This window comes from Nomascus leucogenys, chromosome 10, assembly GCF_006542625.1.
Source record: "Nomascus leucogenys isolate Asia chromosome 10, Asia_NLE_v1, whole genome shotgun sequence".
In the NCBI taxonomy this organism is placed as follows: domain Eukaryota; kingdom Metazoa; phylum Chordata; class Mammalia; order Primates; family Hylobatidae; genus Nomascus; species Nomascus leucogenys.
In genome coordinates this window covers 30,027,544-30,042,881 of record NC_044390.1, presented here as the reverse complement: position 1 = coordinate 30,042,881, position 15,338 = coordinate 30,027,544, and the positions used below count along the sequence as shown (strand labels likewise).

The window sequence follows — 15,338 nt, the reverse complement described above, 5'->3', positions numbered from 1 at the left end:
ACAAAACTTCGAGAGGAACGATCAGGCAACAGCATTTGCAGTTCATGAAAATCCCCTGTTCTGCACCCTCTGGTGCTGATACCCAGGCAAACAGGGTCTGGAGTGGACCTCTAGAAAACTCCAACTGACCTGCAGCTGAGGGTCCCGTCTGTTAGAAGGAAAACTAACAAACAGAAAGGACATCCACACCAAAAACCCATCTGTACATCACCATCATCAAAGACCCAAAGTAGATAAAACCACAAAGATGGGGAAAAAACAGAGCAGAAAAACTGGAAATTCTAAAAAGCAGAGTGTCTCTCCTCCTCCAAAGGAATGCAGTTACTCACCAGCAACAGAAAAAAGCTGGATGGAGAATGACTTTGACAAGTTGAGAGAAGAAGGCTTCAGATGATCAAACTACTCAGCTACAGGAGGAAATTCAAACCAAAGGCAAAGAAGTTAAAAACATTGAAAAAAATTTAGACGAATGTATAACTAGAATAACCAATACAGAGAAGTGCTTAAAGGAGCTGATGGAGCTGAAAGCCAAGGCTTGAGAACTACATGAAGAACTCAGAAGCCTCAGGAGCCAATGCAATCAACTTGAAGAAAGGGTATCAGTGATGGAAGATGAAATTAATGAAATGAAGCAACAAGGGAAGTTGAGAGAAAAAAGAATAAAAAGAAATGAACAAAGCCTCCAAAAAATATGGGACTATGTGAAAAGACCAAATCTACGTCTGATTGGTGTACTTGAAAGTGACAGGGAGAATGGAACCAAGTTGGAAAACACTCTGCAGGATATTATCCAGGAGAACTTCCCCAATCTAGCAAGGCAGGCCAACATTCAGATTCAGGAAATACAGAGAACACCACAAAGATACTCCTTGAGAAGAGCAACTCCAAGAAACATAATGGTCAGATTCACCAAAGTTGAAATGAAGGAAAAAATGTTAAGGGCAGCCAGAGAGAAAGGTCGGGCTACAAACAAAGGGAAGCCTATCAGACTAACAGCTGATCTCTTGGCAGAAACGCTACAAGCCAGAAGACAGTGGGGACCAATATTCAACATTCTTAAAGAAAAGAATTTTCAACCCAGAATTTCATAACTAGCCAAGCTAAGCTTCATAAGTGAAGAAGAAATAAAATACTTTACAGACAAACAAATGCTGAGAGATTTTGTCACCACCAGGCCTGCCCTAAAAGAGCTCCTGAAGGAAGCACTAAACATGGAAAGGAACAACCGGTACCAGCCACTGCAAAATCATGCCAAATTGTAAAGACTGAGGCTAGGAAGAAACCGCATCAACTAATGAGCAAAATAACCAAATAACATCATAATGACAGGATCAAATTCACACATAACAATATTAACTTTAAATGTAAATGGACTAAACGCTCCAATTAAAAGACACAGACTGGCAAATTGGATAAGGAGTCAAGACCCATCAGTGTGCTGTATTCAGGAAACCCATCTCACGTGCAGAGACACACATAGGCTCAGAATAAAAGGATAGAGGAAGATCTACCAAGCAAATGGAAAATGAAAAAAAGGAGGGGTTGCAACCCTAGTCTCTGATAAAGCAGACTTTAAACCAACAAAGATCAAAAGAGACAAAGAAGGCCATTACATAATGGTAAAGGGATCAATTCAACAAGAAGAGCTAACTATCCTAAATATATATGCACCAAATACAGGAGCACCCAGATTCATAAAGCAAGTCCTGAGTGACATACAAAGAGACTTAGACTCCCACACAATAATAATGGGAGACTTTAACACCACACTGTCAATATTAGACAGATCAACGAGACAGAAAGTTAACAAGGATAGCCAGGAATTGAACTCAGCTCTGCACCAAGCAGACCTAATAGACATCTACAGAACTCTCCACCCCAAATCAACAGAATCTACATTTTTTTCAGCACCACACCACACCTACTCCAAAATTGACCACATAGTTGGAAGTAAAGCTCTCCTCAGCAAATGTAAAAGAATAGAAATTATAACAAACTGTCTCGCAGACCACAATGCAATCAAACTAGAACTGAGGATTAAGAAACTCACTCAAAACCGCTCAACTACATGGAAACTGAACAACCTGCTCCTGAATGACTACTGGGTACATAAGGAAATGAAGGCAGAAATAAACATGTTCTTTGAAACCAATGAGAACAAAGATACAACATACCAGAATCTCTGGGACACATTCAAAGCAGTGTGTACAGGGAAATTTACAGCACTAAATGTCCACAAGAGAAAGCAGGAAAGATCCAAAATTGACACCCTAACATCACAATTAAAAGAACTAGAGAAACAAGAGCAAACACATGCAAAAGCCAGCAGAAGGCAAGAAATAACCAAAATCACAGCAGAACTGAAGGAAATAGAGACACAAAAAACCCTTCAAAAAATTAATGAATCCAGGAGCTGGTTTTTTGAAAAGATCAACAAAATTGATAGACCGCTAGCAAGACTAATAAAGAAGAAAAGAGAGAAGAATCAAATAGACGCAATAAAAAATGATAAAGGGGATATCACCACCAATCCCAAAGAAATACAAACTACCACCAGAGAATACTACAAACACCTCTATGCAAATAAACTAGAACTAGAAAATCTAGAAGAAATGGATAAATTCCTCAACCATTACACCCTCCCGAGACTAAACCAGGAAGAAGTTGAATCTCTGAATAGACCAATAACAGGCTCTGAAATTGTGGCAATAATCAATAGCTTACCAACCAAAAAGAGTCCAGGACCTGATGGATTCACAGCCGAATTCTAACAGAGGTACAAGGAGGAACTGGTACCATTCCTTCTGAAACTATTCCAATCGATAGAAAAAGAGGGAATCCTCCCTAACACATTTTATGAGGCCAACATTATTCTGATACCAAAGCCTGGCAGAGACATAACCAAAAAAGAGAATTTCAGACCAATATCCTTGATGCACATTGATGCAAAAATCCTCAATAAAATACTGGCAAACAGAATCCAGCAGCACATCAAAAAGCTTATCCACCATGATCAAGTGGGCTTCATTCCTGGGATGCAAGGCTGGTTCAACATACACAAATTAATAAATGTAATCTAGCATATATAACAGAACCAAAGGCAAAAACCACATGATTTTCTCAATAGATGCAGAAAAGACCTTTGACAAAATTCAACAATCCTTCATGCTAAAAACTCTCAATAAATTAGGTATTGATGGGACGTATCTCAAAATAATAAGAGCTATCTATGACAAACCCACAGCCAATATCATACTGAATGGGCAAAAACTGGAAGCATTCCCTTTGAAAACTGGCACAAGACAGGGATGCCCTCTCTCACCACTCCCATTCAACATAGTGCTGGAAGTTCCAGCCAGGGCAATCAGGCGGGAAAAGGAAATAAAGGGTATTCAATTAGGAAAAGAGGAAGTCAAATTGTCCCTGTTTGCAGATGACATGATTGTATATCTAGAAAACCCCACTGTCTCAGCCCAAAATCTCCTTAAGCTGATTAGCAACTTCAGCAAAGTCTCAGGATACAAAATCAATGTACAAAAATCACAAGCATTCTTATACACCAATAACAGACAAACAGAGAGCCAAATCATGAGTGAACTCCCATTCACAATTACTTCAAAGAGAATAAAATACCTAGGAATCCAACTTACAAGGGACATGAAGGACCTCTTCAAGGAGAACTACAAACCACTGCTCAATGAAATAAAAGAGGATACAAACAAATGGAAGAACATTCCATGCTCATGGGTTGGAAGAATCAATATCATGAAAATGGCCATACTGCCCAAGGTAATTTATAGATTCAATGCCATCCCCATCAAGCTACCAATGACTTTCTTCACAGAATTGGAAAAAACTACTTTAAAGTTCATATGGAACCAAAAAAGAGCCCACATCGCCAAGTCAATCCTAAGCCAAAAGAACAAAGCTAGAGGCATCACACTACCTGACTTCAAACTATACTACAAGGCTACGGTAACCAAAATAGCATGGTACTGGTACCAAAATAGAGATATAGATCAATGGAACAGAAGAGATCCCTCAGAAATAACACCGCATATCTACAGCGATCTGATCTTTGACAAACCTGACAAAAGCAAGTAATGGGGAAAGGATTCCCTATTTAATAAATGGTGCTGGGAAAACCGGCTAGCCATATGGAGAAAGCTGAAACTGGATCCCTTCCTTACACTTTATACAAAAATTAATTCAAGATGGATTAAAGACTTACATGTGAGACCTCAAACCATAAAAACCCTAGAAGAAAACCTAGGCATTACCATTCAGGACATAGGCATGGGCAAGGACTTCATGTCTAAAACACCAAAAGCAATGGCGACAAAAGCCAAAATTGACAAATGGGATCTAATTAAACCAAAGAGCTTCTGCACAGCAAAAGAAATTACCATCAGAGTGAACAGGAAACCTACAGAATGGGAAAAAATTTTCGCAACCTACTCATCTGACAAAGGGCTAATATCCAGAATCTACAATGAACTCAAACAAATTTACAAGAAAAAAACAAACAACCCCATCAAAATGTGGGTGAAGGACATGAACAGACACTTCTCAAAAGAAGACATTTATGCAGCCAAAAAACATATGAAAAAATGCTCATCATCTCTGGCCATCAGAGAAATGCAAATCAAAACCACAATGAGATACCATCTCACACCAGTTAGAATGGCAATCATTAAAAAGTCAGGAAACAACAGGTGCTGGAGAGGATGTGGAGAAATAGGAACACTTTTACACTGTTGGTGGGACTGTAAACTAGTTCAACCATTGTGGAAGTCAGTGTGGCGATTCCTCAGGGATCTAGAACTAGAAATACCATTTGACCCAGCCATCCCATTACTGGGTATATACCCAAAGGACTATAAATCATGCTGCTATAAAGACACATGCACACGTATGTTTACTGCGGCACTATTCACAATAGCAAAGACTTGGAACCAACCCAAATGTCTAACAACGGTACACTGGATTAAGAAAATGTGGCACATATACACCATGGAATACTATGCAGCCATAAAAAATGATGAGTTCATGTCCTTTGTAGGGACATGGATGAAACTGGAAATCATCATTCTCAGTAAACTATCGCAAGGACAAAAAAACAAACACTGCATGTTCTCACTCATAGGTGGGAATTGAACAATTAGAACACATGGACACAGGAAGGGGAACATCGCATTCTGGGGACTGTTGTGGGGTGGGGGGAAGGGGGAGGGATAGCATTAGGAGATATACCTAATGCTAAATGATGAGTTAATGGGTGCAGCACACCAACATGGCACATGTATACATATGTAACAAACCTGCACATTGTGCACATGTACCCTAAAACTTAAAGTATAATAAAAAAAAATAAATAAATAAAATAAAAATATATATATATATAAATTTCCACATATTTAAATCAGAAAAAAAAGAATAAACAATTTTGATAAAACAATGTGTCAGAATAGAAAATCTGTTTCGATTACTACTTTCAGCTGTTATATAAACTGTGAGTTATAATGTATAATAAAGTGAAAGTACTTTTTCATTAGCGTAACTTTTTTTCATCTATGAGCAGAGAAAGCAAAATCAAGGTAAAAATAGAGGTCAGAAGAGTACGCAGGGAAGTGGCACGTGTCCTGCTCCTTTTTACCTACGTACCTAAATATGCCAAGGATTTAGAGAATGAGTTAAATGACACATAATTACTAGATAATCAAAATACTATATTTTTATTTTAAGTATGTTAAAAAAAACTCTGGAAATATCATCTGTTGTGCATTCCAGTATTGTGGAAAATAAAATAAATTACTATGTAAAAAAAAAAAAGAAGAATCAGATATTGAATGAAAATAACATCATTTATAATAGCATCAAAAATATAAATTATCTAGGAATAGATTTGGCAAAAGAAAGAGACATGTACTGAAAACTACATAATATCATGAGAGAAACTAACAAAGACACAAATAGTGAGATATAACTCAGTATTGTTAAGATGTCTTTTTTTTTTTTTTTTTTTTTTTTTTTGCTGCATTGATCAATGAATTCCAGACAATCCCAGTAAAAATTCTACCAGGCTTTTATTGTATAAATTGAGAAGTTGATCAGAAAATTCATGTGGAAGTGCAAAAATTTTGAATAACCAAAACAACTTTAAATAGAATAAATTTAAAGGACTAATACTATTGTTTACAAGTGCTAATAATACGGTTTTCAAAAGTTACTACAACTGTAAAATATTCCCAACATTGTGGTATTTGCATAAAGTTAGACAAATAGATTAGTGGAATAGAATACAGAGAGCAGAAATAGACCCACACATGGCTGACCACATTATTTTCAACTAATTTTTCAGAAATGCACAAAGGTATTTCAGTGGAAAAAAATAATAAATCGTACTGGAAAAATTAGTTATCCATAAAGTAACTTGGACCTATACAACTACAAAAATTAACTCAAAATGGGTCATAGATGTATTTGTTCATTTTCACACTGCTATAAAGAAATACCCAAGACTGGGTCATTTATAAAGGAAATAGGTTTAATTGACTACAGTTCCACATAGCTAAGGAGGCCTCAGGGAACTTAAAATGATGGCATAAGGCAAAGGGGAAACAAGCACCTTCTTCACAGTGCAGCAAGAGAGAGAAGAGAAAAGGAGGAATTTCAAAACATTTTTAAAACCATCAGATCTCATGAGAACTCACTCACTATCATCAGAATAGCATGGGGGAAACTGCCCCCATGATCCAATCACCTCCCTCTCTCAACACGTGGAGATTATAGTACCCTCCCTCAACACATGAGAATTACAATTAGAGATAAGGTTTGGGTGGGGACACAGAGCCAAACCCTATCATTCTGCCCCAGCCCTACCCAAATCTCATTTTTTTTTTTTTTTTTTTTTTTTGAGACGGAGTCTCGCACTGTCACCCAGGCTGGAGTGCAGTGGCACGATCTGGGCTCACTGCAAGCTCCACCTCCTGGGTTCACGCCATTCTCCTGCCTCAGACTCTCTGAGTAGCTGGGACTACAGGCACCCGCCAGCACGCCCAGCTAATTTTTTGTATTTTTTTTCAGTAGAGACAGGGTTTCACCGTGGTCTCAATCTCCTGACCTCGTGATCCGCCCACCTCGGCCTCCTAAAGTGCTGGGATTACAAGCGTGAGCCACCGCGCCCGGCCTAATCTCATGTCTTTACATTTCCAAACCAATCATGCCTACCCAACAGTCCCCCAAAATCTTAAATGATTTCAGCATTAACTCAAAGTCCATAATCCAAAGTTTCATCTGAGAAAAGGCAAGTCCCTTCTGCCTATAAGCCTGTAAAATCAAAAACAAGTTAGTTCCTTCCTAGAGACAATGGGAATACAGGCATTGGGTAAATGCTCCCATTCCAAATGACAGAAATTGGCCAAAACAAAGGGGCTATAGGCCCTGCAGAAGTCCAAAATCCAGTGGGACAATCATTAAATCTTAAATCTCTGAAATAATCTCCTTTGGCACCATGTCTCATAACAGAGGCATGCTGATGGGAGAGGTGGGCTCCCATGGCCTTGGGCAGCTCCTTCATGGGCTGATATTGAGAGCCTGTGGCTTTTCCTGGTACATGGTGCAAGTTGTCATTGGATCTACCATTCTGAGGTCTGGAGAATGGTGGCCCTTTCTCACAGCTCCACTAGGCAGTGCACCAGTGGTAACTCTGTGTGGAGTCTCCAACCCCACCTTTTCTTTCCACACTGCCCTAGTAGAGGCTTTCCATGAGGGCTCTGCCCCTGCAGCAGACTTCTGCCTAGACATCCAGGCATTTCCATACGTCCTCTGAAATCTAGGTGGAGGTTTCCAATCTTCAATTCTTGACTTCTGTGCATCCACAGGCCCAACACTGTTGCAGTCTTTCTTCCCCTTAGTTCAGATAGTTCTGAGTTCTTGTCTCACAACCAGGACAAATTAGGTGTGTGGACACTGGAAAGTGAGTGGAGTAGCATTAATTAAACAAAAGAGAAACTCTCAACAAAGAGAAACGCAGCAGGAAGGGGATGGTTCCCCTACCCAGAGGCTGGAAAGTACCTCTTTGTGGCTGGGACTGGGGCCCTTTATGGACTCAGAATGAAGAGTGTGTGCTGATTGGTCTGTGAGAATGCCAAAAAAAAAAAAAAGTTAAACTGAAGACACCACTCAAAGCTGGCCACAACAGTGTAGAAAACTAATTAGGAAAGGGTAGGTATATGTAAAATAGGTGAAGGGTGGGTATCAATCAGAGGAAAGTGCACCAAACAAGAAAACAAGTTCTCAATCCAGTCCAAAGATTTAACTTGTAGCTTGGCTTTCAGGATTTAAACTGTCTTTGGCTTGAAGGTGGGGTTTCACCAGGAGCCCAATCCTATCTGCCTAGGCATTTGGCTGCCTGCTGCCACTCTCAACACCATATGGGAGTCACCAAGGCTTGGGGCTTGCACCCTCTGAAGCAACAGCCCAAGCTGTACCTCAGCCCGTTTTAGCTGAGGAAATAGATATAATTGACTCACAGTTCCACGTGACTGGGGAGGCCTCAGGAAACTTACAATCATGACAGAAGGTGAAGGGGAAGCCAGAACCTTCCTTACAGTGCAGCAGGAGAGATAAGAGTAAAGGAGGAACTTCTAAACACTTTTAAAACCATCGGATCTCAGTAGAACTCACTATCAAAAGAAGAGCATGAAGGAAACCACCCCGATAATCCAATCACCTTCCTCCCTAAACGTGGGGATTACAGGTTCTTCCCTCAACACATAGGAGATTTGGGTGGGGACACAGAGCCAAACCATATCAATAGACCTAAATATAAAATCTAAAACTATAAAAATTTTAGAAGAAAAGATGAACAAAAACCTCTATGACCTTTAGATAGCCAAAGATTTTTAAACTACCACACTAAAACAATGATATATATATTTAATGTCATTAAAATTAAAAATAACTACAATTCAAAGACACTGTTAAGAGAATGAAAAGTCAAGCCACCTAGAAGAAAGTCTGTAAACAACAATAATAACAGCAACATATATCAAATAAAGGATGTACCCTGGAATATAGGAAGAACTCTCACAACTCAATATAAAGAAAACTTAAAACTAAATTTTAATTTTTTTTAAATACAAAGAAGATATGTAGGTAACAAATACACATATAAAAATGCTCAACATTATTAGTCGTTTAAAAAATGCAAATTAAGGTCACAATAAATACCACTACACCACTATTAGAATGGCTAGAGAGTGGCCATGCCAAATGCTAGGGACAATGTGAAGGCCATGGTATTCTCATGCACTGTTAGATCTATGTCCCTATAATGATATATGTATGAACGCTTTGAACATTCATAGCAACCTTATTGGTAGTGACCAAAAACTTGACCAACCCAAATGCCCATCAATAGAAGAATATATAACTAAATTGTGGCATATTCTTTAATGGAAAACTACTCATGTCGTTATGTTTTTATTTGTGTACTCTAAGTAAGTAACCCATTTTTAAATCTTTCACAAATAGAAGATAAAGAGCCTTTGAAAAATTTAAGACTTATACTATTGAAAATCAGGCATAATAGCTGTCAAGTCTTACATCATCAAATAGAACTAGATAAGGACTATGATATTATACTTTAAAATTAAAACATAAAACACATGTTTATGTTCGTAATTTAAATATTACTTATTTCATATACAAAATGAAGAAATAATCATAATATCTATGACAAAAACTTTGCAACTATCACATGCATAATTACCCTGGGTTCACATCTCATTATTCTTCTATAGAATATTCAAGAATAGAACTTCCACGTGATTCATCCTGTAAAGAATTGTTTTAATAGTTTAACAAAAGAAATGAAAATAAAATTGAGACATATTATTTTTCATTTTCAACATTTATGACTTAATGAATGACTAAAACAACTTGCATACATGCATGAACAAAATCAGAGAAATTAACAGCCATTTGGCTATTCAATGTTTCTCTTTTTTACAGAGGAAATTTTGCAAATATGCCTCCTTACATAAGAGGAGAATCTTGCTCTCTCTGCTCAAAAGAAGAGAAGTGTGTAAAGAACCTCTGCAGTAAGCAAAAATAATAATAATAATATTATTATATTTAGAAAGTAAAGTTTCCATATATATATTATATTTTAAAAATTTGGCTTCTCAGGTTTACAAATTATGGACAAGATTTGATTGTTGCTATCTGATGATATAAATCATTTGTCATAAATTTTAATACTTAAACTCAGATGATTTCTGATTTCTTCACTGATTACTCCCCCTCTGAAGCTAAAGAGCAGAAAGGAATAAGGTACAACCATGATTCAATTTGCTGCTGCACTGAAAATAACTATGGGTTGAAATGCTTCTTATTTTTACTTGCTTTAATTGATCTCCTGTTATTAGTTGTTAGAATAGTGACCCATTCAGAAGTAATTTGTTAGTCAATGTCCAAAGTAACTATGATTTAAAACTAACATGTTTCTCTTTCATGATCAGCTTTTTGGTTCTCAAAACAAATATGCTTTTTAAGACTAAAAGTATAAATGTTGGGCAGTGAGGCCAGAGAAAAAAAAATGGAGCCATGTGTCAACAAAATATCAAACTCTGTAAAACATTTGAAGAGATTTATTCTGAGTAAATATGGGTGACCAATGGCCTGTGAGACCAATGGGCTGTGAGACAGCCCTCAGGAGACCCTGAGAACATGTGTCCAAGGTGGTCAGGCTACAACTTGTTTTTTACATTTTAAGGAGACATAAGACATCAATCAATACATGCAAGATGTACATTAGTTCTGTCCAGAAAGGCAAGATAACTGGAAGTGGGGCTTGCAAGTCAAAAGTCAAAGGCAGATTCAAAGATGTTCTGATTGGCAATTGGTTAAGTAATTGTCTAAAGGCTTACAATCAATAGAAAGGAATACCGCGGTTAAGACAAGGGGTTGTGGAGACCAAGGGTTTATTAAGTAGATGAAACCTCAAGATATCAGGCTTCTGAGAGACTAGATTGTAAATGTTTCTGATCAGATTGGAAAAGTCTCTTCTATTAGACTTAAGATCTGTATTGGTGTTAATGCTGGTCAGCTTCTGAACTCCCCTTTCCCATCATGGCCTGAACCAGTTTTTCAGGTTAACTTTGGAATGCACTTTGCCAAAAGTAGAGGTCCATTCAGATGGTTGGGGGGTTTAGAATTTTAGTTTTGGTTTACATTCTCCCCCTTCTGCCCAACATTTGCCATTGGCAAGATCAATGGCCAGTAAACATTTACTTTATCCCATAGTGTTGTCAGGGTGGCATGGCTGCCTGCCCCAGGTTCACCCTGTCCCTCAGTGGAACCCCTATTGCCAAGGGACCTAGATCCAAAAACTTACAGCCAATTTAAATGTTCCAGCCCAGATGAGAATGGACATGGACAGGCATTCATTAACTGTTAAGTTTTTTTAAGTAATGTAAAAGCCAACTAACAAAAACACAAAAGTGAAGATACAAAATTGACTTATCTTTAACTTCTATACATTGAGCTGCTGTAATCTTGGTTTTAGTTACAGACTTATGGCAATTAGCTACACAAAACATAAGCATTATTAAGACCTTTTAAGCTAAAGAATTTAGAGCTTTCTGTTGTGCCACATTTCTTTTTTTGTCTTTAGTAATGTGTCCTAAGGTTTCTGATAAAAATTTTTAATATATAATTATCTGCATAAATCTCATTACTGGGAGTACCCAGGAGGCTTTGTCATGGGTATCTTTATATTCTTTCAGTAATAATTTGTTGTTAATTCTACAGGAATCAGCAAGTTATTTATGGTTAGAATGGATTAAAAGGTGCCACATAATAGCTCAGAAGGCAAAGTCCCTGTTTTACCAGCTGTTTAGGCATCTGTGTACCCATCCTTCATTGAGAGGATCTGAACTAATTATATCCCTCAAAACCAGCCCTTGTCATCTCATGCAACCACCTCTTGCACAGTAGTCCCTGGGCCTAGAGGGAGGGTGCTTGTATACTTTTAGTAACAGAGCATATGCAATGAAAAGCAGATCAGGCTCAATGGGATTCCAAATGAGGAAGATTTGTAGGTTTTGTCAAATTATCTGCCGTCTTCAGAATGCCATGATTCTGGTTTTCCTGGAAGAAGTAAAACCATGAGCGATAAATCACATTAATAATTTGACAATTAAAAAAGAATGTGTGTGTTAGAACAGAAAAAGGAAACTATTCCACTAGGTCACTAACTAAAAACATAAAAAATTATAGCCTGGTACTCTTTAGAGGATTACTGTAGCCAAGAGATAATGCATAATTCCTTTCACCTTCTTTTGCATATAACTTTTAAATAACCTTTGAATTAAACATTTACCTTTCAATAAGAATAAATTTTTAAAAAAATGTTTTCCTATCATTTTTCAAGTTGGATGTTGCCCAGAGAGTTAATGAATATCCATTGTTAAATATAACTTTAGATTCAAACAAACTTTAGACAAGTTTGTTTACAAACATTTATTCCATTACATTTACCTCATTAATTTATTTAATAGTTCACCCACGGTATTTATAAAAACTGTGATAGTCATCATTTAAAATTATTTCCCTGTTAACCGTTTTTATACCCTATGAATTGTGGGTGTTTACTCAAGAAATAAACTTAAGGCTAACTATATGAGTATTTTACCAATAATTCAGTATGTAGCTATTTTCATTAAGCCAACAATACTAAATGTCTTATTTAGCAAAAATTACACAAGCAAAGATTATTCTGTTTTGGGCTGGCTTTATAGTTTTATAACCCTTATGCAAAATTTTGACACCTTATATTTGCCAGGGATAAGTATGAATATACTTATCAATAAACAGAAAGAAAAATGCTACAATTCTAATTCTAATGTTACTTTACGAAGAATTTTAAAGCCAGTTTATTTATTAAAGATTTTACTTAAGTCATGTGAACTTGAAAAGCATGTGGGCTTATTATTTTACTTAATTTATGACTACTCTTAACTTTAAGCCAATTTGGTTCTTTGTGGCCACGATCCATAACAAAATACATAAACATATACACACACACGCATAGAAAGATCCTATTTTTATTTCAGAACTCTAGCCATAAGATATTAATACAAACTCACTGGTTTACAAAAAGGAAGAAGATTGGATCTAAATAGTGGTTTTTGTCTCAGTAGAAAAGTAACAGCAGATTTAAAGCAGGCAGAAAAGAAAATAGAGAAGTAGATAACTTAGGAACTCTTGAGTTGCAGATTGACCTTTGGGACTATGAATTTTTCTTTGACATAATTTGTCCATCAGCTTAAAATGTGCAAAACAGAACACAATATGTAACTAGTTTGGGTGCTAGTAAACCTGGCATGCCCTCAACCTTTTTCATTTTGCACAAACACTTGCAAAGAGAGGCACCCTAAAACAGGGCGCCCCAAAGTGGATCATTCTCCTTGTCTTTCCTCATTTTCAGATTGTTGCCCACTTTTTTTCTTAAAAGGAGGAATGGAGCTGTGGCCTAGGCATTTTTTGTGTTGTAGATCAATGTGTGCTGATTTTCGGTGAGACTGCAGTGTCCTACAAATGAGTCATTTCCACCCTCTTATGTGTCTCAGTTTCTCTCTCCAGAGGTCTATCACCTCTGAGAAGGCTAAAAATGCCAACTGAACAGCTCTATATGCATTTCTTGAATGAGCCTTTTAAAACTAATTTTGTTGAGGGTTCCCTGTAGGGCCACTGCATGTCAAAACGAGTTAACCACCCAGACATTCCCACTCAGTCCCCAGTCACCCAAGGGGCAGCTTGCAGTTGGAAGTAACAAAATGTCCTTTCTCTTCAGAGCTGAGGAGGTTTCTCATTTATCTATAAAAATGACAGTTTAAGTTTCTCACAAAAATGCACAGACAAGCCAATTGAGATTAATTTTGGGAGAAAAAGTAATGGAGAAGACACTTTAGAATACATCTCCAACGTGGAAACCAAATAGGGTACCCAAAAGGCGGGGGTTCTCCTTGGCTTTAGAAAAAGGCAATGGAGAAGATCCTTTAGAATGCACCTCTAAACTAGAATTAGGATCCTAAACAACAACCTCCTAGAAAAAAAAAAAAGAACTTTTTGACTCTTTTGTAGTAACACTTAGCTTAAAACACAAACATATTGTATAACTATACCAAAGTATTTTATTTCTTTATGTCCTTATTCTATAAGCTTTTTTCCACTTACGATTTTTATTTTACTGTTTAAACTTTTTGTTAAAAACTGAAATACAAATATACACATTAGCCTAGGTCTATACAGGGTCAGAGTCATCAATATAACCATCTTCCATCTCCACATCGTGTACCACAGGAAGGTCTTGCACATCAAATTATATTCCTTTTTGTAATGTATTTGTTGTTATTATAAATATTTTAGAATTTTATAATTGATTTTATTGGCTTAAAAAATTTAAACGCTTTTGTATATTAGTCTATTAACAGTTTTACCAAACTCTCTTATTATTTCTGACAGCTTATTTATTTTCTTGGATTTTATATGATGACAAATCATGTCTTCTGTTAAAAATAATGCAAGTTTTGTTCTTTCTTCTAATCTTTATATTCATTATTTATTTCACAAATAGTTCACTCATTTCTCCAGAGCAATGTTGAGCATAAGCTGTAACAGTAGACACACACTTCTATTATTCTCAAATTTAAAGACAATGTTTCACCATTGTGTATGTTTGTTTTAGATTATTTTCATTGGTCCTCATTGCCAGGTTATAAAAGTTTTCTCTTTTCCTTATTTTGCTGAGTTTTTAATTTGAATAAATGGTAACTTTAACAATTTTTTCCTGCATCCCTTGAAATAATGCTATTTCTTTCCTTTTAAGGTCTTAATGTTGTAAACTGTATCAAAGGGTTTCTAATATACACAGCTACACTGTAAAATTTCAAAAGGTACCAGGAGTTAAGTGATGCCCCAGTAATACAATATTATATTATTCTTTCATTCTCGTAATAAATCCAATTTGGTCATGAGGTTTCCTTAAGAGATGCTTAGATTCTTTTTAACTTTTTATTTACAAATTTTTGCATTTATTTTTAGAATTGTGCTTGGCCATATAATTTTCCTCCTGCATTTTTCCTTGATTGTTGACTCAAGGTTGTATTAGACTCATTTTAAAAAGTTGGCATTTGGAAATAATTTTTCCTTTAGTACTTTGGTTACAGTTTGTATAAGATTCTGATAATTTAATTTTTTAATGTTTAGTAGACATTCTCTGTAAAGCTATTTTGTTCTAGTGTGTGTTATGTGTAAATTTTAATTACTGA

General features: G+C 36.5%; 2 protein-coding genes across 3 annotated transcripts in view; one reads left to right on the top strand and one right to left on the bottom strand.

Annotated features, from left to right (window-relative positions):
• The window catches only part of CAPS2 (calcyphosine 2), a 115,165-nt gene that overhangs the window by 80,585 nt on the left and 19,242 nt on the right, over positions 1-15,338 (bottom strand). The gene's annotated exons all lie outside the window — the stretch shown is intronic.
• GLIPR1L1 (GLIPR1 like 1) overlaps positions 1-15,338 on the top strand; it is a 40,679-nt gene that overhangs the window by 23,645 nt on the left and 1,696 nt on the right. For both annotated transcript variants that reach the window (XM_003259559.4, XM_003259560.4), the window contains exon 4: positions 10,018-10,106. In XM_003259559.4, the coding sequence (XP_003259607.1) occupies positions 10,018-10,106 (89 nt within the window). The remainder of the gene's footprint in view (positions 1-10,017; positions 10,107-15,338) is intronic.